The 27,627-nt window shown below is 41.6% G+C and overlaps 1 protein-coding gene across 1 annotated transcript; it reads right to left on the bottom strand.

Annotated features, from left to right (window-relative positions):
- Positions 1–117: 117 nt before the first annotated feature.
- On the bottom strand, positions 118–26,493 carry LOC140248370 (ankyrin repeat domain-containing protein 26-like). Its single transcript, XM_072329062.1, has 20 exons — positions 26,303–26,493; positions 25,367–25,498; positions 24,656–24,689; positions 24,298–24,436; positions 22,675–22,888; positions 17,196–17,379; positions 15,778–15,924; positions 14,235–15,191; positions 13,843–13,995; positions 13,111–13,286; positions 12,822–12,915; positions 11,552–11,629; positions 10,012–10,146; positions 9,064–9,176; positions 8,512–8,653; positions 7,543–7,824; positions 6,637–6,869; positions 6,000–6,246; positions 3,302–3,347; positions 118–1,430 (listed from the first exon to the last, which is right to left on the bottom strand). The coding sequence occupies exons 1-20, from the start codon at positions 26,482–26,484 to the stop codon at positions 1,282–1,284; spliced, it is 3,837 nt and encodes a 1,278-aa protein (XP_072185163.1). The 5' UTR covers positions 26,485–26,493; the 3' UTR covers positions 118–1,281.
- Positions 26,494–27,627: the final 1,134 nt, after the last annotated feature.

The following is a 27,627-nucleotide window of genomic DNA, read 5'->3' as shown; positions in this document are numbered from 1 at the left end:
CAGACTGAAGGCACCAGAAGGAGAGACGGAAGTGAGCAGAGGGCTGTAGCAAGCCATAGAGGCAAGGAATGAGGTGGAAAGCGAGTCAAGAAAAGGCCAACAGAATAAAACAAAGATGTACCAGATATGAAAGTTTATTAAATACCACGTTGGAACATAAATATCTGGAATTAAATATAGCATATTAGTGTCACAAAATACATTCATATAAAAAGGTGCAGAGAGCTGCAGCAACAGTCATTGCATCCCCCCACTGCTTGTTAACTCAAGTTGTTGAATTAGTGGGTAAAAAATGAATTAGTGGGTAAAAATTTTTCCAGTTTCTGTTTGCCTCAGTACAACCTTTCTCATGTCTTTGGAATGTTGAATTCATTTGTTGTACAATATCCCAGGAAACCCTGTAGACAAGGAATGAGCTCTGCAGAAATTAGCAAAACTGCTCGTCTTACAGACACCAAGTCCCACAGCATTACCCTGCACCTGAGTTGCAGCTATTGTATCACCAGCTGTTAGCAGCAACTAACAGCTGTCCCATCACACAAATAGTGTTAAGTGCCAATTGGACGGAAGGTTGAAATATGAATTTTCCTTCTTCCCACAATGAAGGTTCATCACGTGTTCATCTACCAACTGTGAATATCTTAAGACAAATCAAATTCTAATGGAAAATCCAACAAGGATACCAAACCAGAAATATCAAAAAGGTCACATTCAAGCTTTCTTGGCACCGCTACACACTCGCAGTCTTTTTAAACCCAAGGTGTGTGAAAGTGACAGCAATGTAAAGTGCATTCTTCTCCACCTTAAACACTGGTAAAACTTCCACTTAACCAGCAGAAATATTCAAAGCATCAGGACTGAAACAGCTGGCAGGAATCCAATCAAAACCTCTTATGCATTAAAATAACACTGGAAACACGACCACAGGCAGTGGAAGGGTTAAACAGAACCAAAGGAACGCTTCTGGTAAGACATGGAACAAAAAACGTGGAGCAAAATCATGCCTCAAAAACATTTTGACAGCTCCGTCAAGTTCAAGAACCAGCATTACTCAGGCTGATAGTAAGAAAAAATAGATATGGTTCTTATCCTGAGTGCAAAATAAACCGACTACCCCTCGGTGACCAACAGGTAAGTGCAGAGTGTCAACCTACTTAATACATTTAGAATTTATATTCAAACTGCAATAAAGATGTTTCCACACCTAAGCTACAGGATGGGAAATTACAGACCTCCTGTGTAAACAAATGATCTCCAGTACTTTTCCCTTTGCATTTTTATTTAGATCAGGTAATTTTGGTTTAAAACATCCCGGTACTCCTGTACCGCTCTGCAAAGGGGATCCTGGTCAATATTGAGATTTTTTGAAGATCCATCAGTTGATACCATTGGAGAAGCTCTAGCAGATCCAGTTTCAAGTTCAGCAGTGGCTGGAAAGAAACAAGATTCACGCTGTTACTTTTACAGTAGATTGAGTCAAATCAGTCACTGTAAAAACATTACTGATAACTGATCAAGCTACGCTCTAGAGAGATATTTAAGAACTTCCAAGGAAAACAGAAATCAAACAGGACAGGCATAAAGGAAGAAACATTTTTTCACATTCAATTATCAGCCAAAACAATTTTTAAAGCTAGAGAAAGAAATTCCAGGGTTTAGAAACAGAATGGTTTGGGCTGGAAGGGACCTTTTAAGATCACCCAGTTCCAACGCCCCTGCTATTGGCAGGGACAGTTCCCTCTAGACCAGGTTCCTCAGAGCCCCATCCGGACTGGCCCTGAATGCCTGCAAGGTGGGGCTACGTACAACCTCTCTAGGCAAGCTGTTCCAGAGTCTCACCACCCTTACCTTAGGAAGTAAAGAATTTCTTCCTAATATCTAGTCTAAATCTACCTACTTTCAGTTTACAGCCATTTCTCCGCATCCTGTTCTTACATGCCCTTACGAAAAGTCTCTCCCCAGCTTTCCTGTAGGCCCCCATCAGGTACTGGAAGGCCACTGGAAGGCCCCCCCAGAGCCTTGTCTTATCCAGACTGAAGAGCCCCAGCTTTCTCAGCCCATTCCCTTAGAGGAGGTGCTCCAGCCCTCTGACCATCTCCATGGCCCTCCTCTGGACCCTCTCCAACAACTCCATGTCCTCCTTGTGCTGGAGGTTCCAGAACTGGACACGATACTCCATGTGGAGTCTCACGAGAGCAGAGCAGAGAGGCAGAATCACCTCCCTCTTCCTGCTGGTCACACTTCTCTTGATGCGACCCATGACATGGTCGGTCTTCTGGACTACAAGCACACACTCCACTGCTGAGTCTTTCATCAACTGACACCTGCAAATCCTTCTCCTCGGGGCTGTTCTCAAGCCATTCTCCACCCAACTATATCTTAACTTTCCCTGGCTAAACTCTCTTTCCACCACGGAAACACATCTTCAATGAAAGTAGAAAAAGATTTTCTGTACTTCCATCCATCAACCTTTTCTAGACAAGATCCCCAGACCAAGCAACTACTACGGCTCCTACTACACATGTAATTATGTTTGAAAATGCAAATGGGCACATGGCAGTGGGTTTCTGCCTATTCAAGGAAATTGGAAGAGCTGTGAAGCAACAGCTGGACTCTCAAGGGCTTCCTGCTTCAAAATAACTCTAGGCACAGCAGCAGTGACTCTGGCAGAATGAGAATTAGGAAACAGTACGAATTCTTCTCTGAAGACCTGGCCTTGTATTATAGAACAGACTTTACACAGCATATTAAAAGCAATCAATTCATGCTGTGCTTGCCTATACATTACTGAATGATTTTTACCTAAATAAAGGCTGTCTTTTCCACTGATTCTTCGTTGTCCAAAGACAAGTACGACAACATGTCAGGTACAAACAAAAGCAATGAAAAAGAGAGAGAGCAAAAATCAAGAACACCAGAAAATGTATACGGCATACTTGAAGTGCTGAACGCAATGAATGTATGCAGAAACAGAAGTAGTGACAGAAGTCAAAAAAATCTAATTTCCGGGCTTTTTTTTACATTTGATGTTTGTGCCTGAGGATGAAAGGTGACTTCAACTTAAGCCAATGTATCTGTGTGGGGGAGATGGTTTGCTCCCTGTGCTTTCTCTCAAAAGTAGCAGCAGAACATTCTGAAGAGTATATTGGTTAGCAGGAAGTTTTCCATTAGAGTTTTTAGAGTTAAAAAAAACCTGTGCTTCAAACAGCACAAATCTTGACAACTTCTGAAAGTAATTACGTAGAAGTTACAAACAGTCATCATCTTCCTTAAAAACACTGATGTCAGAGTAGCACGTTACCTTGTTCAAGTTCTTTACTGATTTTTTCATCCAGTTCCTTCTGTATCTAGAATTAGAAATAACACGTGCATTATAAATAACACTGCGCATTTTATTAAGTAACAGAAACCAACTTGGATCGCTAGGAAGGAGCATTTACCCCTCGCTCCCCCAGGAGCTGTTTATTTACTGTCATTTATTCTCAATGCAAAGTTTTCATAAGGAGAAATGAGACCCTTTAAAGCGCTACAGTCCAAACACGTACGCGATCCTTTACATTTCACAGAATCACAGAATGACCCGGGTTAGAAGGGACCTCAAGGATCATGTAGTTCCAACCCCCCTGCCTAGCAGGGCCACCAAATATACACATTTACTAGATCAGGTTGCCCAGGGCCCCATCCAACCCGGCCTTGAACACCTCCATGGACGGGGCATCCACAACCTCCCTGGGCAGCCTGTTCCAGGGCCTAACCACTCTCCTAGTAAAGAACTTCCCCCTAACATCCAACCTAAATCTTCCCTCCTTCATCTTGGATCCATTTCCCCTAGTCCTGCTATTGTCAGCCCTTTCAAAGAGTTTACTCCCCTCCTGGGTGTAGGTTCCCTTCAGGTATTGAAAGGCTGCAATGAGGTCACCCCGCAGCCTTCTCTTCTCCAGGCTGAACAAGCCTAACTCCCTCAGCCTGTCCTCATAGGGGAGGTGCTCCAGGCCCCTGATCATCTTTGTGGCCCTCCTCTGGACCCTTTCTACCAAAGTAGGTACGCCCATTTTGGCCTGTCTCTTTTGGCCAATGTACCTGTAGAAGGTTTTCTTATTGTTTTTCATGTCCCTTGCCACGTTCAGTTCTGCCTGCGCCTTGGCTTCCCTGATCCCACGTCTGCAAGTCCGGACGGCAGCCCTGTATTCTTCCCAGGTGACACAGCCTTGTTTACAGAGCTTGTACACCCCTTTCTTCGCCCTCACTTCTCTCAGCAGGTCCTTGCTGAGCCATGACGGTTTCCTACCTCGCCTGCCAACTTCCTTATTCAGAGGAATGGAGACCTCTTGTGCTTCGAGGGGGGCATCCCTGAAGAGCAGCCAGCTCTTGTGACTCCTGCATTATTTTCCATCAGGTCTTTAACACATAGAAGTAATTGTCAAAACAGACAGCATGTAGCTTCCAGACTTATGTCATTAGCAAATACAGTTAAGTGCTCGGAGCATGTGGCTTATGTGGAGAGGCTGAGAGCACCAGGACTGTTCAGCCTGGAGAAGGCTCGTGGTCTCACCTACAGGTGTAATTATCTGATTGTGCGATGCACAAAGAGAAGACAGAGCTAGTGGTGCCAAGTAAAAGAACAAGAGGAACAGGCAGAGGTCAAAAGAGAGGAAATTCGTAAGACTGCTACAAATCAGGAGTGCAGACAGGAAATAAAATCAGAAAGGAAACTGAAACTGAGATGGAATGGGAAGTAGGTGTTCCCTTTCTTATGCTACCAGTAGGAAAACTGGTTTCATGAATCCATGCACTCACGCTGGTTGCAGCTAGCAGAATTCACCATTATTTCCTGCACCCACTTTTCAGAGCTGCATTTCTTTCTCTTGTTTGTAACCGGTGCAATTTGTTTCTTCAAACAGTTGCATGGACAAAGTAATTGATACCAGCATTTTGAATAACGGTGGGGTGAAGTATTTTCAGCTTCTTGTCCTTGAAGCTACATCAAAGCTTTTGCACAAATCAAAGCCAAAATCTACACGAGCTTCCTTTTCCCAGGAGATGCTCACACTTTACTTCAGATAACCTCCCTTACTTTGAAAAACACCAAATGTGCAGAGAGTTTTAAATAAAAATAAAAGTGCAAGATGACTACACGAGGCAAACTGCAATTTAAGTTACTTAGTTCCCAGTTATTATGAGCTTTACTTGTAATCTCCTCCATCCAAGAAGGCAGTGCTTAGTTTGAATTTAATGACAATACAGAGGTGGTTTTTTTTTTTTTGTTTTGATTTTTCCCAATTGAAGGTAACAGATTGCTGGAAAAATCTGTGGTATAACTGAAGCAAAGACAAGGCTCAGAGTCAGGTAAACTCTTGTCTTTTTAAGCAGCCTGGTGAACAGGCCAAGTACTAAGCAGCACAACTGGCAAAGTTCTTCAGAGCTATTGCAGAAGTTGCAATCGTGTATAAATTGCTGCAAAATATTATAAGCTGTGAAGACTTGAAGATAATAATACATAGCAGTAGCACAAAAAGAAATGTTTCCTAGGCACAGCATGCATCCCACAGCAGACTGTATAGTAAGAAGCAAAGCAATCACATCATCCTAGTTTTAAAGGATGTCTTAGTTAGTATTAATGTACTAAAAGAAACTAAAAAGAAGATCAGTAAGGAAAAAAAATACGTGGCTTGACCAGAGATGTCTGATGGGCTGAGCAAAGATGTCAAAGTTATCCATTTCAAGTATGTCATACACTTATACACATGCTATACATTAAAGTTTAATAAACAGCTTAGCTGGGAACTTCCAATGCCACAGCACCGCTTATTAAACTTTCTCTAGTTGAAAAAAAAAAACAAAAACAACTAAACCCTTATATAAGTACATAGTTATGTATATATAGTTAGATAGTTCATCATTTAGATGTCAGTATTTTTGGTGTCTGGGCACTCTAGGAATTCTGTACAATCTTAATGACCTGAAGTCTTCACCACTGAAGAGTATTTCACAATGCTTACCTTACCCATGTAGACTTCAACCTTGTTTCTTGATGATAACGCATTCCCAGCTGTGTCCAGGAAGCATCCACCTAGGCTGAGACTTCTGTTTATTGATGAACTGTTGCCAAGATATCCCAGTTCAGTAGAATAGAGACCTGGACTTGCAGAAAGCCCTCCATTTACAATGCTGCTGGCAATTAAAGATTTGCTTCTGTGGCGCTCCTCTAGGAGCTTAGCATTGGCTTCCGCTAGTCTCTCACTGGTTCTGAAACATTTAAAAACACACAAAGAATTATCTTTGGTAATATTTTTGCAGAGTCACTTCTTCCAGGTGTTTGACTACTATTCAGCTTTTGAAAAGAGAAGGCATTAGAAGTCCAAAATGAGAGGGGCCCAAAGGCCACGTGTTAAACTGCTATCGACTTCAAACACAGGCTAATGATGTCATGACTAGCGGCATGACTGCTAGAACACATAGAAGTGAAATGATGGTGGTTCCAAAATTAAAGGGGAAAGGTGTTAGAGGGTTACGCTTACATCCATAGTACTGACAAGACACAGAAAAAGGATTTTAGGAAGAAAAAAGCACAAGGTTTTTCATGCAAGCTATTGCTACTTCATGTCTTGTTACCATTCCAAAAAAGCACGCACTTACCTTTTCAGCTTATTTGCTAGGCTTTTTCTAATTTTCATTTCTTCCCGATGCAATTCTTTGTATTTTTCCACTTCTGCCTGCATGGATTCTTTTTGAAAAATATTGTCTTGAGTATTTTTTATTCTGTCCAACACAAATTCGAGATCTTTAATTCTGCGCTTTAGTTGGTTTCTCAGTGAGGTATGATGACTGTCTCTGATTTGTTCTAACCTGTCCTGGGAGGCTGCCTGTGTCTGAAGCAGATAATACAATTTCAGCCTTTGCAAAGAAAAAGTGAACTGCCTCTCCCCATACAGTTGCCCATAACCAATTTAAAGGGCCCAGTTTTACTCAGCTGAGACAACTGGACCTCCTCACTACCATCAGCAATCAAGGCGGAACCCTGGAACCAACATGTTGAATAACTGTTTTCATCCAGACAGAGATCTGCCCTTAGCAATAGTACTTATGAGAGCAGCTACTCAAAGAACGCTATGGCTGTAGGACAGGGCACACAAAAAGGATTCTACAAAGAAATCATGAGAATCCCATCCCCACTCTTTCTGCCCCATGGTAACTTCAATGACTTCTTCTCTGAGCATTTTATCCTGTACAATGATTGTACAATGTACACAACCTGTACGTATGGCCAAGCCATCTCTAAGTTATAGTATTCATGTGATGAACAGCAATAACAAGATGACCAGATGCAAAACAGAAGTCTGCCAAGGGAAGGCTATCAGCTTGGGGACCTGCAGGCAAATTACACACACAAAAGCACTTCTGCCCAACAACATTCCATTCTTCCACTTCCCTTCGGGAAGGACAGAAGTATGGCACTAACACAAAAAAACCAAATACGAACAAGAAAGGACAAAAAGAAGCTACATAATAAAAACTACAGACACACACAACAAATTCATTTACCTGCAAAAACAAATTGACTTCTTGTAGTTTTTGTCTGATTTCTTGTCCGGCTCGTTCTTCCATTTCCTTCTTGTACTGTTCTATTTGGTTGCGAGTCACCATATTAGCCTCCAAATGATGTCTGAGGTTTGCCACCTCTTCCTCCAGCTGGCATTTGCTCTTCTCCAGTTTTTCATGGTTCCCACGTAGAGCAGACAGCTCTTCTCGCAAATCCTGGATTTGTCCCTCCAGCTGGATGCATTTTTTAGACTCTAAATCCAGCTGCTGAGAAAGTTCAGTAACCTATAGACAGTAATAAAATGAACTTAGAGGGGTATAAAATTATTCTCTGAATATTAATGAAGGGGAAGACCATCAAGTCTGTAACTGTCATCTGCTGACTCAGTACCTGAATGAAAGGAAAGACAAGATCATCTTTTAAAAGAACAACAACTTTTAAGTTCTTGCCAATAGGATTCCTCGATTTCCAACCTTCCTCAGTTCTTCTGCAGCAAGTGAAAGATCAGCAAGTAGCAAACTAGCAGAATTTCACTTATGGGAGTGTGCTGAAAGGCACTAGGGCCATTCTTTTGTGCACTGCTCTACTGCTCGATGGAAATCCAACAACTCTACCCAGGTAGCAGAAAGAATGCCTATCATGCTTCAGGGGGAATGTTCCAGTACGGAGTTAACTGGGCACAGTACTCCTCCTGCCTTTGCTCTTGGAAGCTTTGTAAACAGTGCTTTGAAAAGCAGCTTCCACAGCAGTGGTAAAGGAAGGTGTTTTCTCTCTAGGTCAAATCCAGTGTCTGGTTGCAAGAATATGGACGAAATATGAGATGTTTCAGTAGTCTCCAAGGTCAACTGTGAAGCCAGTTTTCTCTCTCAGAAATAGAACTTTTCTATAGCTACTGAAAAGAATATTACAAGTCTCTAGAAATTAACATGACCCAAACAAAAAAAACCCAAAAAGAAACAACAAGAACTTGCCTTTGTTCTTAATTTGCCAACTTCATTCACCATTTCAGAATACCTGTTCTTCATTTCTCCCTGGAAATTAAACTGGGACTCTCTTTCTTTGGCCTCATGCATCCTTAGTTTCTTCCCAGCTCTGTTCAGAAGCCTCTTGTACCTGCACAAGAAATCAGTAAAGAAAATAAGCAAAAGAACTATGTATCTATTTGTCACGCTTGTACGTGGAAAGCATAGCTATGGCTTGCTTCATTTTTAACATGCTCAACAGACCAAAAGTTATTAAGAAAATCCAGCATTTCAACGCAATAGGTCACCTGGAGGGTCCAAATTTCACCTCAACAGAGGAAAAAAAGACCTCCCTCCCAGAAGTGCAGGGAAGCCTGCATTTGCTCTTCTTATGGCAGCTACAGAAAACCATAGACTCACGTACCAGAACTGCCTTGCAAGACTGATGTGAGATCTGAATTTGTTTAGAGGGATAAACACACCTGCCTTTATAGTCAAGTTCCTTAAAGCCTGACTTCTAACCTACACGAGCTCTCTTTCTCTAGTACTAGTGAACCATACCTGTGACATTCCTTCTGCAGTTCAGTATTTCTTTCCATTTCCTGGTCAAGACGTGCTTCAACTGGTCGTTTCAATTCTATCAGCTTCTTCACTTTCTTTCTTTCATTTTCACACTTTCAAAAAACAAACAAACAAAAATACATGACACACTCAGCACGGGACAGTACACATAGCAACTGCAGATAGCACATATCCATCCCTTTGCCACATTCAGCAGAACACCGAGGCACAGGATTCTTGTGAACAATTAAATCACTTCAGGTTTCACACAAGCAGGCCAATACCTAGGGATTCCAATTAATGCCCCTGCGCCCCCTTATTGGACTTTGTCCCAAAAACCTGGAAAAAAGATGCTAGAGAACAGCTTCTGCAGTTCCTCTGCTAATAGGTCAGCTTGCACAGGTAGCCACAGCCCTGGAGAACACTGCTTTTCTGGAATTCATCAGTGTCTTCTCAGTCATTACCTCCATATCTTATTTCTGGGTATTTACTACCTTAGGTGCTGTTCCTGGTGGTGTTTATTCAGACAAACCACAGGACAGCTGGCAACTAGTTCTGTAGTTTGCACTTGTACCTTATTTATTCTGCAAGGGTTTTAAGCTCCTGTTATTCTGAAAACATGCAGCAGTTCCATACACTGCACTGAAAATAAGGGGTGTTTTAATCCTGCTCGGAAATCAAGGGGTCAGACAATAACCAGAAGGAAATCAAATAAGGAGCACAGGTACTGCTGCCTTGCTCCATGTGCTCAACTGGTATCAAACCACACTGTCTTCCTGATAGCACAACTCTGTTGGCTTTTATTCAATTCCTTCCTGACTCCCAGAGCACAACAGCACTCAGGGCCTGAGAAGCGGGGATATAAAATCAGAGTATGTAAGAACTCCAGAAAATGTCAGCATCGCTCTGGGTATTGGCTAGGTGTTAGGGACTGTGTTCTTGGCTCACCTGTTCTAAGAGCTCAGCTTTTTCCCTACTAAGTTGAGCAAGACGACCTTCAAGGTGGGCTCTTGACTTCAGTTCTTCCTCCCACATCATGCGTGAGTCTTTTGAGGCCATAGCCAACATATTCTGATTTTGCATCTATGGAAACAACAATGACAAAGGGAATGCCAAGATAACCAGAGAGACAACACTGCACATGAACTGCGTTATAAACTAGCAACTCAAATGGAGGCAGGGCTAAGCTCTCACCACTAAGGATCTATAGTGAATGTTACGCAGAGTTTAGAAAAGACGCCTTGAGAAGCACCGTCAAGAACAGCAGTTAATGCTAGTGGAAAAAGTGAATGCTCTCTATACGATAAAATGAGGTTACATCTTTTGGAGATAAGAAGACACACATACAACATTACCCCACAGTTTTCTTCATAAAATTCTCCAGATTTCATAATGATACAAAAATGACTACATTTATAATTGTGCCCACCAGTTAAAATTCCCTACACTCACTGACTGTGAAATAACTGCAGATCTTCTCAGAGCAGAAAATGTTTTCAGAACAGCAATGTTACTTGTCCTTTTACACAAAGGAGCAAAGATTTGCATCATAAGATGCATTTGTGTGTAAACAAGTTTGCTTATTCAGTTCGCTGTGTAAAGAATGAAAGTTGCCTACATGCTTCGGATAGTACATTTTAAGAAAAAAAGAGACCTCCCTGACCTACAGAAGGACATAAAAACCTGAGCTTAACGGCTTATACAACAAACTCATAAAACTTCCTCATGTGTCCTTACAGAATATGTTAAATGTCGGCTCTCAGTATGTGACAATGCGTAGGTAAAATACAGAAGTGTTAAAAATGCTAAAAACCTTCTAAATGGTATGTCACCAAAAGAAGACAACAGAAAAGGAACCTGGAAAAGAACTCAGTCTTTTCTGGGGCAGATAATCAACAGCTTTTCCCTTCTACTAGATCCTTCTTATTCTCCCTACAGCAGCTTAATTTTCCAACAGCAAACTAATTAAAGAATATTCCAAGGTTACACAAGACGCTAAGCCATGCATGTACACCAGCTACTTCCCAGCTGCCTGCCACTGACTGCACAGCATCACTTCACCTAGTTGTCCTTTCCTTACCTCAGCCCCCTGTGGGGCAGTACAGTACCAACACATATTCACAAATGGAAAAAGAATCTAATGAGCTCAGGTGGAAACTATGACAAAACTCTGAAGATAAAACAGATTTCCCATGTCCAGTTTCCCCTCCCAGCTCTCAACCACGCATCTCCCTCCTGCTGACATTGTCCATCCTATCCATCAGAAGAATCATGCTGATTAACACAAACATTTGCATACTACTGCAAAGATAGAAAAGGCAGCAGGGAAAGGTGGAGATTTACAAACTTTACCCTGAAGGTGTCTTGCCCTGAAACTTATTTTGTCAGTTTATTTGTACTTTACAGCACACCCAATCTTTCCAATCAATTACCCACACGCAAGAAATAAAAAGACTAAACCAGTTCTTTGCAGAAGTCATTGAGATACCTGCTGATGTTGGTATTCATTTGCAGCTGTCTGTACTGTTCGTAAGCCAGTTATCAAGTCCTCTAGGCGATCATGAACCTAAGAAAGCATCAAAAGAAGGAAGAAGACACGGTCTTTGTAGACTGAAGTTCACATTTCATTATCAAAAATCAAATTTACGCATAACTTTCCATCTCCTGACTCTTTTCATACCTACCCTTGTCATTAGTCATGAGAAATAGCAATGCTATGATAAAACTGTTAGCAAATATCACCTCTGCCATTTGGCTTCAAGGAGGGAACTATGTAGAATACAAAGAATCTCCAATCACAGGATCATAGAATTGCTCAGGTTGGAAAAGATTTTCAAGTCCAACCACAAGCTAACCATACTACCATAACTCTAACAATGAACATACAAAGTACCTTCTCCCATCCACCATACATTTGAAAACCACGCTTTCTTAACCAAGGGGGAAGAGTGAGCACTTCTTTCTTCATCTGCCAGTGTCGGTACAGCACAAAGTTCAACTTTCATGTATAGTTATTTTCAGAATCTCTTCAACATTAATTAACATCCACAGGTATAACAAGGCCCCAGTTCATTGTTTAGATAGAATACAAAAATAATCTGCCTCATATAAACCACAGGTGAAATAATCTTATTTATTCTATTACCAATCACCTTACTTATGGTAATACCACTGAATAGGGGCAAGTTGCAAGCCTTTCACCAAGCTCTGCAAATAATACCACAGGGATTCCTCTTTACCACTTCAAAGAAACAAATACACATCGAGCAGCCAAAGGAAAAGCAATTCCACACAGCAAAATCTCTGGGGAAGATAATTCTTGTCCCACAGCCTGATGATGTCAGACAGGCCTCTGGCATGAAGCTCTTGGAACCGTCACACACGTAAAGTTTCCCTGAAGAAACCTGCAGAAAGCCTTTCAAGGTACACATCCCAATATGCATCTGCCATTTAATGCCATGACTGGTACAAAGAATGAAATATTTAAACCAGCACACTAGTGTCAAAACCTCACCATATATATATATATGTATATATATAGGGTTAAGTAAGACTTGATATATTATTATGGGAAAACTCTCAAAACTGGAGAATGGACCAGCAGGATTTTCAGAGTACCCTACAGTCACACCACAGCTCAGCTGACTCAGCTCCCCTATGCTCCCCAGGAAAACCATATAACTTCCCCATGAAAATTATCTAAATAGGCTCAGAAAAATTAAAAAATAAATAAATAAAAAAAAGTTTGACTGGCTTACTGAGGCTGAGGCTTGCATGTCCTTCTGAAGAGCTTCAATTCTCTTGGTCTGTTGTTTGGCTGCAGCTTCCAATCTGGCATTTTCAATTTCAAGACTTAAAGAGAAACACAGATCTTATTAGAGAAATCCATAAGAGCACACACTGCAAAAGAATGGTGTAAAAGAATGCAATTTAAAGCAAAAGCTTCTTCCAAAATCATGTATTACCATGATGATGCAACAAGACAATCCTGACGTTTTCAGAGAATCCCAGAAAGCAAAACCTTGCTTCACTCTCCTGTTTTCTTACCGCTGCACGTGTTCTTCCAGTTGTTTTATGGTAGTACTGGTTCCAGAAGCTGCTAACAGAAGGTCCTGCAGTTTCTGTGTAGAAGCTGATACTTCTCTTTCCTTACTATCTAGGACAGTCTTCAAGTCATGAACACAATGCTCAGACTGAATACGCTGTTCTTCAGATTCCTGTAACTGTAAAATAGCAGTGAGAATCCTCAGCAGCCAGGTTAGGTTCAGCACAGAGAACTCAGTGAGCGCTGAGAAATTTGAATACTGCGTGGATCTACATAAACCCTCTACCCAGAGTACTGGAATCGTTTCCAATTCGTTCAAGCCTTCATTTCTCGTGGCAAATGAATGGTAACAGATGATATTTCATCATCTGTGACACTGGCCTCTCCCATCTGTACAAAGGATTTTCTATAACACCATTATGAGCATTGACACTGCCAATCCTACCTTCTCAGTGACTAGTGACATCCTGTAACTACTTGTTTGCTATTCTATCAAAAATACTAACCAAAAAACCTCATCCATTTCCTAAAGTGATTTCACAGCTCAATAGCACATTATTATAGTAGATATTTCAGACAAAAAAAACCCAAAAAACACAGCTCTCATAGAGAACAAAAAAGAAAAACTCAAATTCAGCTGTCCGGTATTTCTACTTTTTCTCAGAAATCAGAATCCATACTTGGCCAAAAGAAAAGCAATAACCTGCTGAGACACCAGGTCATCATCTCTGTACCTTGGTTTTCATCCTGTCCAATTCCTTTTGCAAGCGCAATTTGTCTTCCTCAAGGTCACTGCGGTAGCGTGTAGTAACTTCAAGGGAAGCTTCTGACATAGACTGCTTTTTAAGAGCATCAGCAAGCTCCTGCTGCAGCTGTCTGATCACACCCTAAGGAAACAGATGAACATGAGGAAAAACATGAAACTTGACTTTACTCCTTTAAACTGACCATATTATACAATTCATCCATTTACCGATCCTCCTTAATTCTAAGAGAAAAAACAGTGAAGCACAAGAAAACAACATGATTTGGTCCTATGTGTATAACTTATGCCTGATGTGCTTTAGAAATACAAATTCATTTTATGCATTGAAACATTTTAATTTCTTCTAATTGTATAGCTTACCTCTCTTTCTACTTTGTCAGTCTCATATTTAAAGACTTGTTCCCTTAAATCAGTACACTTGGTATTTAATTCCTTGTTTCTCTCTTCCATGAGGTAAACCTGCTTCTCACAATCAGCTCTGAGTTTGTTGAACATTTCATGAAGTCTGTCCTGGACATCATTCATAACCTTTTCTTTGATGGTCCCCTTGTTCTGCAAATCTTCCAGCTGCTGACGGAGCAGAAGGTTTTCACTTTGGAGTTGGGCCAATCGTTCCTGCATAGACTCCTGCTTTATCATAAATTTACTGACTTGGTCTTTCTCAATTTGTCGCGCATGCTCATTTTCTTTCGCTTGACACTGGGATTGATTTAAGTCTTTTTGCGTCATTTCTAAAAGCAGTGTTTTTTCCTGAAGTGTTTCTTTCAACTGGTGAAGCTCGTTTTCTAGACTATTACCTTTTCTTTCCATTTTACTCAGCTGCTGAGACAAGCTCTTGTTGCTGTCTCGCACATCAGAGAGCTCATGATGGAGCTTGTCTTGCAAACGAAGCCATTCATCACGTTCTCTCTGAAATGTTCTTTCAGGATCACTTCTCAATGACTGATGACATTTGAGATCTTGAACCACTGCATTCAAGCGGGAATGGAATGATTCAATCTCTGTTTCCAGCCTGTCTTTGCTTTCTTTTTTCTGTTCTAGCTTGGAAGTTAGCATTGCAAATTCTGCCTTGAGTAAATTCAGCTGTCCATTGTACTGAAATACTGTTTGTGTTAAGATTTCCTCACTCAGTTTAAGTTCCTTCTGAAGATCATCATTCTTTTCTTTCAAAGACTCATTTTCCTCTAAATATTTTCCTTCATCCTCCTGGTGCCCAAGTTTTACTTGATCGAGTTCTAGTCTCAGCATAGCAATCTCTTCTTGCAGTAACTGATTTCTGTGCAGCAGATCCTTTTCTCTGTCATTAGGGTCAGATTCCTGTGTGATAAAGAACATTAATGAATAGTCAGTTGGGAAATAAATTCAGGTTTAACCCATCAGGCAGCTAGGCACCACACTCCTCACCACTAAGTGGGATGAGGGAGAAAACTGGAAACAAAACAGAGCTCATGGGTTGAGATAAAAATAATCTATCAAGCTAAAAGATGAAAGAAATAGAAAAAAGAAAGTGATGATAGTAGAATAACAAATTCAAAAGCCAAGCAGTAGGATCACAAACAGCCTCAGACAGTTTCTTTCCGAGTTAAATCTCCAGATATCTGAACATCACACTGGTAGAAACCTTAGAAATGATTGGAGCAACTATACAGTGAAGAACAGCAGGTAGCTAAAGAGACTGGGAACACAATGTCTTATTTTCCAGTGGCTTCCTACTTCCACGTGCAGTTCAGGTCTATGTGGAATTGATGCTGCTATCCAGAATTTTTAGACAACAGTAACAAAATTAGGTTATATTGATAAACTGTAGATAATCCACCAAAAGGCACAAAAAGTTATTTTTCTTATGGTTTTAGAATGAGCACAGTGAAATATAACCAAATTAATTAGGAATAGAACTGCTTACTTCTGAATTATTCCGCATTGTTTTTCTTGTCTCTTCTTCCAGCTCCTTCAGTCTCAACAGGTGGTTGCTCAAAATTCCTTCTTGCAGAGCTCTAGCACTCTTTTCCTGAGAGAGCTGTCTCTGTGCTTCATCACGCTCTTCTTCAGCCTATAGTAATAGAGTTGAACTTGTGAATCTTGAACAAAAGCAGAATTAGCAATACCTTCCTATTTCATTCTTCTTTGCATTCTTGCATTCCATTAATTCTAGTAAGAGTCATTTATCATAAAATCATAAAATGACCTGCATATCAATTTTCCATGTTTGCAAACAAACATCTTTAGATTTATCTGAATTGAAAGTTGTAAGGATAGTGCAAGTCCATTGCACAAATCCACATTACAGAAGTTTTATACTTAACAAATCTCTGTAACTAAAGAAAAAACAAACAAACCAGAACTACTATTCTGGGAACATACCGTGTTTAAGTAGAAACGCAAGTTATCTTCCTAACAAGCTATATACATACACTAAAAGCAGAGATGAACGCTCACATGCTTACAGTCAAAGATCTGAAAACATCTATGCATCAATATGAGCACTAATATTAAGAACAGCATAAAACAAACGAGTAAGATTTCCAAAAGCACAATAATTACACTGACTTCACCTCACTGCAAGGTCTTAAGTCTACACCTCTCCTAGTAATATTTAGAAATGCTTCAATCAATGTCCAATATATTTTCAGTTTACCAAAATCTAGCAATACTGCTGGATAAATTCAGTTGTATGAGATTTCCAAAGGCTACTGATGAAGTGAGACACAGAAGAGGACTGACCAGCTGAACAAGTGAATAAGAGAGCCCGTGAAAAGACCCTCAAAACTGTATGTGAGAACTGAAGAATTCATGCAGGTTGTGTACAGTGAGAACATCATCATCTCAATCGCATTAAATAAGGCACTAACTTGTAATAAAAATAAAGGTGAGAGTTTTTCTGGATTCAGTCTTGATTGTAGGCAACTGAGGCAATTTACAGATTATCAGGTAAACAGTAACATTTAGGCCTAAATTTAAATTCATGTAAGTATACTTGAAAGAGTACTACAAACAGTAACTGCAATTTCCTTCTGAAGAAAAATCAATCCATCAATCAATCAATAGACGTACATCTACACACACATGCGCGCAGAGTTCTGTAGTAGTAATTAGGAAAAGTAACTCAAAGTGCAGCTTTGCCTGAAGCACAAACCAAACTAGAATTCTGAAAAATGAGAAAAGGTATCACAAACTTGTTTGTTCATTCTGGTTTCAGGACAATGGCTCTCAAAATGTACCAAGATAATTATCTAATGCCTCTTTCAGAAACAAGATGAACATACTAGCGTAAAATATCAATTTGAAAGAAACAGAAAAACAGAAGATGTATATTTAATATACCTGTTTCTTGAGCTGTCTCAGCGTTATTAATTCCGTTTCTGAATTCCTTGCATGCAACTCAAGTTGTTGTTTCTCCTCTGTCTCTCTAGCATATTGATCCTCTTTCCTCTTTAGTTGCTCTCTTGTTTCTTCATATTGCGTTTCAGCTCTACGTCTCTTTTCCTCTTCTTGTTTCAATGAAAATCTGGGATTTAAAAGAGAATATTTGAGGAATTAAAGCGCTGACAAAAAAGTAAATATGCCACATCGTGAACCCGGAGAAACAACTTAAACTGTAGAAATGTCACACCTTTCCAAATACAGAAGTTTTGCTGCGATTTTAAACTTTTAACATAACTCTAATTTCATTCCCTTAGTGGTGGAAGACATCTTATACATGAGCTGTACAAGACTGACAAATAAGCCATTAAGTGATGTACAAAATTCAACATGTATTTCCACGTCAACATAGGTAAACGTGAACAGTAAACCATAAACTTTTACTAACAAAAATGCACTGTTTTCAATAGGTTGATCATTATCCATATAGTACAGATTCATAATGACTGCAAGTAACACAAATAAAACAGCACATCACTTATCCAAGACGAATCAAAAACTTTTGAGAAGCCTTCCCTAAGACTATAACAACTGCTTAACACGTGTGGAGTAACATTTTCATTTCTTTCAATAAATTAAAGGATAAGGGCAGTGTTCCAAAGAGATTTTTAGACACGTTAAGATTAACATGATTAAAAAAAAACACAACAAAACAACACAGTTTATGTGCCCCCAGAAATTTGCTTTACTAATTCTGGAAAATGAATATCAGCAACCGCTAACAAGTAGTTCAAAAGATTGGCTGTGACATCAGTATTTAAGCTGCTTATTCTTGTTATGGTTTTATAATTTGGTTGGTGTCGGTATTCCACATCCAAACATCATGTAGGATAATGGGAGTTTAGGGGACAAGTTTTTTTTTTTCTGTGGGCTGCCTTAAATGGGCATGTGGGGAGCGGCACCGGAGGGGAGGTCGGGAAGCGACGGGCTCTCTCTCTGCCCGGCGCCCGGCAAGGAGACAGCGTGGTCGCAGTTTCCCGCCTCCCGCAGCCCGTCGGTGAGATTAGGATTTGGTTTTCTCATTGTTGAAACTCTCTCGTTGTTGTTTAGTGTTACTGGGTTTATTAAACTCCCGTTCGTTCTCAGATCATCCTTTCTTCATTTTTTTTTTCCCTCCTAGACCCATTCGCGGTCTCCCTTCCCGTCTCCTCTCCCGGAGCACATGTGGCCGGGCCGCGCCGCGCCGCACCGCGCTGTTAGTGAAGAGAGGTACTTTTGTTCCTGCTCCCCTGGGTTTGTTCCCTTGTCACGAGGGAGCTCTAGAGAGAACCCCGTGACATTTTTGGTGGAGAATGCGGGCAACGTTCTGGGCAATGTTTTGGGCAGTAGTGAAGTTGCTTATTTCAGCAGCCCTGTATGTAGGACTGCAGGTCCTTATGTTCCTGTGGTCCCGGCTTCAGAGCATAGTGGTGTGGGGGTTAGTTGTACAATCATTCTGCCCATGGAAGCCAGTGATAGGGATACCTGACTGGCTCCCTTTCAGCCTAACAAACATCACAGACACTGTGCTCAGACTGGCTTATGAATGCTCTGAGTTCCTTAAGTATGACTGGGGTGTCAAATGGGATATGGTGTTGTTAGTCTCTCTGATTATAACAAATATAGTAACTTCCTATAAAACACAGAGAGACTGGCAAACAGTAGTGAGAAACTTAGGAAAAAGGCTAGAAGCATCGGGACCCCTGGTGTCAGGTAATCTTACTCCTGAACACCAGAGGGACCTTGAGAAAGGGTGTAGCTCAGGGGGATCTCAGAACGAACGGATTATGATGGAGATAGAGAGTCTCAAAAATGAGATCCAAACCCTAAAGGAAAACCTCCAAGTCAATCCCAGCAAACCACAGGAAGCACCAGCATCAGTGTCAGTCGCCCCAGTGGAAGGCCAGAGATGGGAATGTGGATCTTCACGTCTGGAACGGAAGGAGGAAGTAGAGGAAGATCCCGGCGAGGGGCCCTCCCCAAAACCACCAAAGAAGGCAACTCAGAAGACTAACAGACATGGAGAGGATAGTGATGATGAGGGGGAAGTCACCATTTCCTCTACTCGTAAACCTATGAAAATTACTGAAATCCAAGGCATGAGAAAGGAGTTCACCCGAGTCCCAGGTGAAAGCGTCGTCACTTGGCTGCTTCGATGTTGGGACAGTGGGGCCGGCAGTGTGTCCCTAAGCTGCAACGAGGCTCGTCAATTAGGAAACATCTCTCGAAACCCATCTGTTGATAGAGGGATCAGCAGATGTCTGGATGGAGTCGCCACTCTCTGGGACAGAATACTATCAGCTGTTAAGACAACTTTTCTTCTCAGAAGTGACTTGGAGCCTGTACTGAAAAAATGGAATACGGCTGAGGAAGGCATTCAGTGCTTGAGAGAAATGGCTGTGGCAGAGATGCTGTATGATCCCATGTTTGTCCCTGAGGACCCACATGATGGCCATGACCCGGAGAAGGTGAGCACTACTCCTGAAATATGGAAGAAGCTCATACGGTCAGTACCGGACAGATATGCCAGTGTACTCTTAGCAGCCGCTAACCGGTATGAAGAAATGGATAGAAGACCTCAAATCTTTGAGCTTATCCTTGCACTCCAAAATACGGAGAGCACACTAGCGCCAACCCGTGCCTCCATTGCAGCCATCTGCCAAGTGGGGGACAGACTGGACCAAGTAGAGAGAATACTGGACGGCTTGCTGAAGAACTGGTCCACGGCAAGGAATAATAGTGAACCTGTGGCAGTCTCAGCCATCAGACGCAAACGCCCACCTGCTCGAGTGAATGACCGCAGTGAGCCTATGTCACGTGGTGCCCTGTGGAATTACCTGCGTGAGCATGGAGAGGACATGAGGAAGTGGCACGACGAACCCACTTATGCACTACGAGCACAAGTGAAAGAATTACAAAAGAGGTCAGCCAATACTGCAATTGCCTCTGCTGCTGCAGGTAACCAATAGAGGGGCCCTGCCCTCAGCCAGGGGGGGGAGAGGGATAATAGAGTGTATTGGACTGTGTGGATTCGGTGGCCTGGCACATCCGAACCACAGAGATATAAGGCACTGGTGGATACCGGTGCACAGTGCACTCTGATACCCTCAGGCTACAAAGGGGCAGAACTGATACATATACATGGAGTGACTGGGGGTTCGCAGGAACTATCTGTGTTGGAGGCCGAGATAAGCCTCACCGGTAAAGACTGGCAGAAGCATCGTATAGTGACTGGCCAGGGGGCTCCCTGCATACTTGGGATAGATTACCTACAAAAGGGACATTTCAAGGACCCCAGAGAGGATCGAATCAGACAACGGGTCTCACTTCAAAAATTCACTGGTGAGCACTTGGGCCAAAGAACATGGCATAGAGTGGATCTATCACATCCCCTACCATGCACCGGCTGCTGGTAAGATCGAGCGCCACAACGGTTTGCTGAAAACCACGCTGAAAGCGATGGGTGGTGGAACATTTAAGAACTGGGAGAAACATCTAGCAGAAGCCACCTGGCTGGTAAACACCCGAGGATCAGCCAACCGAGACGGCCCTACGCAGTCCAACTCCCTGCATACCGTGGAGGGAGACAAGGTCCCTGTGGTGCATGTAAAGAGTATACTGGGAAAAGCGGTTTGGGTTCTCCCAGCCTCTGGAAAGGGGAGACCCCTCCGTGGAACTGTTTTTGCACAGGGACCTGGGTGCACTTGGTGGGTGATGCAGAAGGATGGGGATGTTCAGTGTGTGCCACAGGAAAATTTGATGCAGGGGGAGTGCAGCCTGTGATTCCATGTGTGTATATATATCTATGTATGTACATATGCAATGCATGTTAACTACTGTTCTGTTTATATGTTGATTAAGCATGATGTAGTGATGTGGAATAAGGGGTGGAATGTTATGGTTTTATAATTTGGTTGGTGTCGGTATTCCACATCAAAACATCATGTAGGATAATGGGAGTTTAGGGGACAAGTTTTTTTTTCTGTGGGCTGCCTTAAATGGGCATGTGGGGAGCGGCACCGGAGGGGAGGTCGGGAAGGGGACGGGCTCTCTCTCAGCCCGGCGCCTGGCGAGGAGACAGCGTGGTCGCAGTTTCCCGCCTCCCGCAGCCCGTCCGTGAAATTGGATTTGGTTTTCTCATTGTTGAAACTCTCTCGTTGTTGTTTAGTGTTACTGGGTTTATTAAACTCCCGTTCGTTCTCAGATCATCCTTTCTTCATTTTTTTTTTCCCTCCTAGACCCATTCGCGGTCTCCCTTCCTGTCCCCTCTCCCGGAGCGCACGTGGCCGGGCCGCGCCGCGCCACGCTGTTAGGGAAGAGAGGTACTTTTGTTCCTGCTCCCCTGGGTTTGTTCCCTTGTCACAAGGGAGCTCTAGAGAGAACCCCGTCACAATTCTAAAGGAGAAAGATTTACGCATGTATAGCTAATACTGTTTTGAGATTTTACAGAGAAAGAAAACATGGATTCCTTGTATTTACAGATGTTTGGGAATTTTGAAAAATGTTGAGAATCAAATCCAGGCCAAATCAGGAATGGCTTTGTCTTACTCATAATCCCCTTCCATGTTCTGGGAGAGTGTTGGCACATCTTGAAGTTTATTTTCCTCAGCTTATTCTTACAGAGAAAGTGTTTCATGCTCTGTGATCAGCCTGGAAGGCCTCTGCTGAACTCACACATGTTGACTACGATCTCTTGGAGGCCACAGAAAGAAATGCACACAAGTACTTGGAGGCCAAAAGTTGGACCCAGTGCTCCAGATACAGACCAACAAGAGCTAAGTAGGGATGGACTCTTCCCTTCAGCTTCTTGACTCTGCAACCCAGGATGCTGCTGGCCTTCTCAGCTGCAAGACCATTCTGGCTCATGTTGCATTTAATCTCTGTCAAATCCCCCAGAGGCTTCTCAGAAAATCAGCTCACCAGCCAGAGCATTTCACTGTGCATGCCCACAAGGGGTTCCTCCATCCCACGTGCAGGGCTTTGAATTCATTCTTGATGAATCTGACATAATACCTGCTGGCCACTCCTCTGAAATGTTGTAAACAGTGACTAAGAACTATCTGCATCTAGCTCAGAAATATGAGGACAAGGGAACAAACTCAAATTTGACCTGCAATCAAACAAACACACCCACTAAACTCTTTCAGTGTGCGGCCCGTGGAGTTGCCGTAATTCCTAGTTTCATACAAAAACAGAGGGTACAAAGACAAAACATGTGAATCACAACTCTTAAAGATGCTTGTAAGTCCCACTCCCTAGAGGTACTTAAGAGATGCGTGGATATAGCACTAAGGGACATGGCTCAGTGGTGGGACTTGGTATGCTGTTGATAGCTGGACCATCAGCATCTTCTAAAACGTGGCCAGGACAACACACAGAATCAAAATGTAGGATTACATACTCGAGGCTTTGGATATCATTTTTCAATTCCATTTCTTGTTGAGACAATATGGATTTCAAATCTTCAGACTCTTCTGCAATTAACCGTGACTCCTCTTTTTCACTTTCTAACTTCCTGACTTCTCTCCAGAGAGCTGTATTGCGGCTTCTTTCACGATCTATTCTCTGTTCATACTCAAGAAGTATGTTTTGAATTTTCAGCAAAATAGCAGGATCTATATGGAGTCAAAAAATACACAAAATTGCACATATGTATAAATAGTTCCCTGTGTACAATCTATTTAATGCTTTGCTGAATTGGGTATAGGTGGCAAGGTTTTAGTCATGGGTAAGTCTCTAAAAGAAAGACCCAAAAGACTGTGCCAAATGCAGATAAATCCAGCAGACCCACTACAGGTTACAACTCAGCCCCTCAGCCGATCTTACAGCACCTCCAAGAAAGCATATTTTGGAAAGGGCAAAAACACCAGGTGGGCAGAGAAGGAGGGAAAAAAGAATGTGAAGAGCAGTGGAAACAAAGGTAACATGAAGGAGGAAGAGGAAGGAGAAAGCACTCCAGGTGAGGGAGCAGATTCCCAAACAACCTGTGGAGCACACCATAGTGGACCAGGTGTTTCCCTGCAGCCCTTGGAAGGGCCACACTGGAGCAGATGTCCACCATGCAGCTCATGAAGACTCCACTGTGGAACAGATGGGTAATTTCTAAAGGATCTTAGCCTGTAGAAGGACCTATGTTAGAGCAAGGAAAATGTGTGAAGATGTAGAAGAGGCAGAGAGGAACTGCCATGCATTGAATGGAAAACCACCATCCTCCTTGCACTGCTCAGGAAGTTGGAGTGAAGAAGCAAATTTACGTGTGAGAAAGTGGTGGGTGGAAGGTGTTTTATTTACTTATATTTTTATCTTTCTCACTCCCCAATTTAATTGGCAAACAATGAAATCAAGTTTCACCAAGTGGAGCCTGTTTTGCCCGTGACAAAAATTAGTGATGGCCCTGTCTTAATCCCATTTCTTGAACTTTTTCATCTCCTGTCCTGTTGAAGAGTGAAAGTGAGAGTTCAGGTGGGTGGGAATACGGTCTTTGGCCAAAATTAATCCATATTTGCCTAATGAAGTTTTAGCAAACATTAAGAAAATTAGTATTCCTTACATCTATATCAAGCTATGTGTATATATGCAAGCTTATTGCAACATTTTATTACAGATTTTTTTTTCTTTTCAGCAAAAACTGAGAAGCAATTTGTTGTTACTTATTAGGGGGCATAAACAGGAAAAAGAAAAAAAAAAAAAAAGACTGGTCTTGCTAACTTTTGATCACTACATTTGAATGAATTTGTCTGTACCTTACAAGAACCTGCCTTTCCAAGTCCGACTAGAGACACAGCCAGTGGTAGGTAAGGTGTGTTTGCTGACAACGTGGATGGACATCTGAGGTTAGCTGAGGTAAATCCTGCATTCAGTGCAAGAGTCTGCACTTTTTGGGGAGCAGGGTATGGGCAATAGTCATTTTTTATTATAAATATTGGACCAAAATAGAAAACTAAGGAACTGTGAAGGTACACAAGGAAACAAGAGTTTTAAAAGAGGAACTTTTAACAGAAGACAAAGTGATTTAGAAACTTACCAGTACAATCCACGCTAAGCTGTTCTAACAGCAACATAGCCTCTTTGTAAGATGAAGTTAGCAACTCAGCATCCTCTGTAGTTGTATCAGATGACCGTGTTGAATCAGTGTCATCAGTAACATCCATTTGCATGCTGACCTATAGACAATACAGTGTGTTACATATACAACACTATACTATTACAGATCACTATAAACATAGGAACAGTTCATACTCTCACTCACAGCCCATCTATTTGGTTCAAATAGTACAAAACTGCATACTAGCAGAAATCTTTGCATCTGACTGAACACAATGTAAAAGCTGTTACTGTTTAAGTGATTAAAAGCTGATGAAAAAAAAGTGATTTTACAGTACCTTGTTCTTTTTTCTCCCTGTTTTTGTTGTAGGTCTGGATAATAGAAATACATTTCATTAGTGGAATGCCTATACAACATTATGAATGATAACTAAAATTGCTCTGAAAACTTGACTTCAGAAGTGAATTGAACTGCAATGTAATACAATAACTTTGTTACATGTAGTCATGTAGGTTGAAGGCAGAAAAAAATAAAAAAAAACCACATTATGTGTACTGGAAGGCTATTTTTTCTGCACGATATTGGGGACTATAGAACAGACAAAGTTGAAAAGGTCCTCCAAAAAAGCTGCTCTCAGGTTTCCCCAGAGCCTTCTCCAGGCTGAAGAGTGCCAGCTCTTCTTAGCCTGTCCTTGTTGGCGAGGTGTTTCACCCCTTGGATCATTTTTGTGGGCCTCCTCTGGACACGCTGTAACAGATCCACATCACCTCCTGCTGAGACCTCTACAGTGCAGAGTGGAGGGACAAAACCACCTCCCCTGACCGGCTGGCCATGCTTCTTTTGATGCAGCCCAGGATATGGTTGGCTTTCTGGGCTGTGAGGGCATGCTGCTGGCTCATGTCCAGCTTGCCCTCCACCAGCACAGCCCCAAGTCTTTTTCAGCAGGGAAAAATCATTGTACACATTCAGTTTATACAGCTTACGTCTAGTTTTCAGGACAATTTTAGTAATTATTAAATGCATTTATAATATTCCTTATATTCAGTACCGTTTTTCACCTTGAGATGCTTCACTGGAAGTGCTATCATCCACTACTCGAATCTTCCAATTAGCCTTCTGCTTTGAAGACTGCCTTTTATTCTCATTTTTCTTCCAATCTTTTGCATTCAGAACAGATTTACTATATTGAACAAAAAGAAAAAAAAGTCACCAATTGAGTACGTTACATAAAACAAAACACACTTACTCTAGAAAAGTAAAAAAAACATAAAAAATCAAGACTAAAGACGCCTGTATTAAAAAAACAAAGGCTTCATTCCCAAGATCTTGGAAGATACTCAAGTCAACCTGAACACCTCTCTGTCCCCATTAGAGGATGTACATAGATTCTCCTGAAGAGGGTGCAGATAAAAAATCCTGCCTAGGGTTATAAAAAAGCACCTTTGTCTTCTTCAAACTTTTAAAACCTGTTTGGTAATATTACCGTTCCCTTTTTTTTGACAAAGACGGTCTGAGTTTAATCAAAACATCTGCACGAGGACAACTAATATCCTCTAGAAAAGGGAGAAACTAAATTAAATTCTTGCTTTTCTGTTCCGGGTGGCTATTTATGAAGAAAATAGCTTTTTCTCAATCTCCAGGTAAGATTCTAAAGCCACGATTAGCGTCAGTGTTAAGGAAGAAATTCTCTGGGCAGCCTGGTCTGGTGGTTGGCAACCCTGCACATAGCAGGGGGGTTGAAACTAAATGATCGTTGTGGTCCTTTTGAACCCGGGCCATTCTATGATTCTAAATGATTAAGACCTCTATCAGCTCCAGTGAAATCAATCTGAACCTCCACCGTGCATTTAGTTCTTAGAAAAATATATTTTTAAAACAGTTTGAGAAGCAGGGGACTACTCAGCATAGCTTTCAATACCGAGGAAATTGCCTCAATTACAAGATTTAAAGCAATCTAATTCTACGGGTTATTATATATGTTTACCCTTTTACTGGCATTTCAAGTAGTTTTGGTCTCTCCTCGGATGAAGAATTCTTTGTGTGTTTTTCTTCTATCATTTTTTCGTTCTTCCTTAGAGCAAGCTTTTCTTTTACTGGTTGATGGGTAATATTGCCCGCTGGTGTATCTGATTTATCAAGACCTTCCTGTTTCTCCACTGCTTGCATTTTGAAATGTTTCTGCTTCCTTTTCTCCTGCTCAACCTATGAAGAGAAAAATTCAGCTACGTATATTTATCTGATTCTAAAGGAGATCCAAGACGAAATAACCTAAGCTTGACTTTTAAAAGAGGAATTTTAAATTTCTTTAAAAAAGAATTTTCACAAACATTACTCTACAAAATGTACCTAGTCAACAAATATACTCCGAATTCACTCTTGATTTGAAGTATAACAAACAAACAAACAAGAATAGAATGTGATCAGTGGCTAGCTTCCGCCCTCCTTGAGGCTCTTTAAAGCTTGTTGTCAGGTGCTGACGTTAATGACCAGCAACAACAACACGTTTGCAGGCTGTTTGCGGGCTGTTTAAACTGCCCGGCAGTGTCAGCTCCACCCCGATGACTCAGGAGCCTGCCTACAGCTGACAGCTCCCCAGCACAGGCAAAACAAGGCACTGTTACTGCCTTCACAGAAGCCTTAACCAGCGATTTTCTTGAGGAAAAAGAACTTACTTTTGTTTTTTTCTACTCCAGATCCCTTGCCCAGTGCAGTCTTACCTGCTCTGTAGCTAGTCTCCGCAGAAAGTGATCCGAGGTCTCAAAGATTAAGCCATGCATGTCTAAGTACACACGGGCGGTATAGTGAAACTGCGAATGGCTCATTAAATCAGTTATGGTTCCTTTGGTCGCTCTACCTGGTTGATCCTGCCAGTAGCATATGCTTGTCTCAAAGATTAAGCCATGCATGTCTAAGTAACAAACAAACAAAAAAAGCAAAACAAAGCAGCCCTTAGGAAAGAAACAATAAAAGCATTACTGATGGATAAGAAATCAGATGGACTACACAACAGTAGTTGTAGAAACACAAAATATGAGTGGATGTACGATGTGGTACTTCCTTGATGATGAGGAAAAAAACAAACTGAACTCAAAAGCAGAAACAGCTTCACAGCAATCAGGAGTTCTAGTGAGAGGCACACCATGCACAAACCACAGCAAACGAAGAGATGAGTCAAGACCCTGCTCAGAAGCTATTTTCATTTCCTGATCGACAATCAAAACTGGTGTACTTGTATGAATTTCTTTTCATGGTAATGAGGTGATGACTACTTACACTGGAACTGACTGTCACCTATTGTCAAACTGAAAC

The sequence above is a fragment of the Excalfactoria chinensis genome, chromosome 1 (assembly GCF_039878825.1).
Source record: "Excalfactoria chinensis isolate bCotChi1 chromosome 1, bCotChi1.hap2, whole genome shotgun sequence".
Classification (NCBI taxonomy): Eukaryota; Metazoa; Chordata; class Aves; order Galliformes; family Phasianidae; genus Excalfactoria; species Excalfactoria chinensis.
The sequence above is the reverse complement of the archived record's forward strand: the minus strand, read 5'-3'. Positions and strand labels throughout refer to the sequence as shown.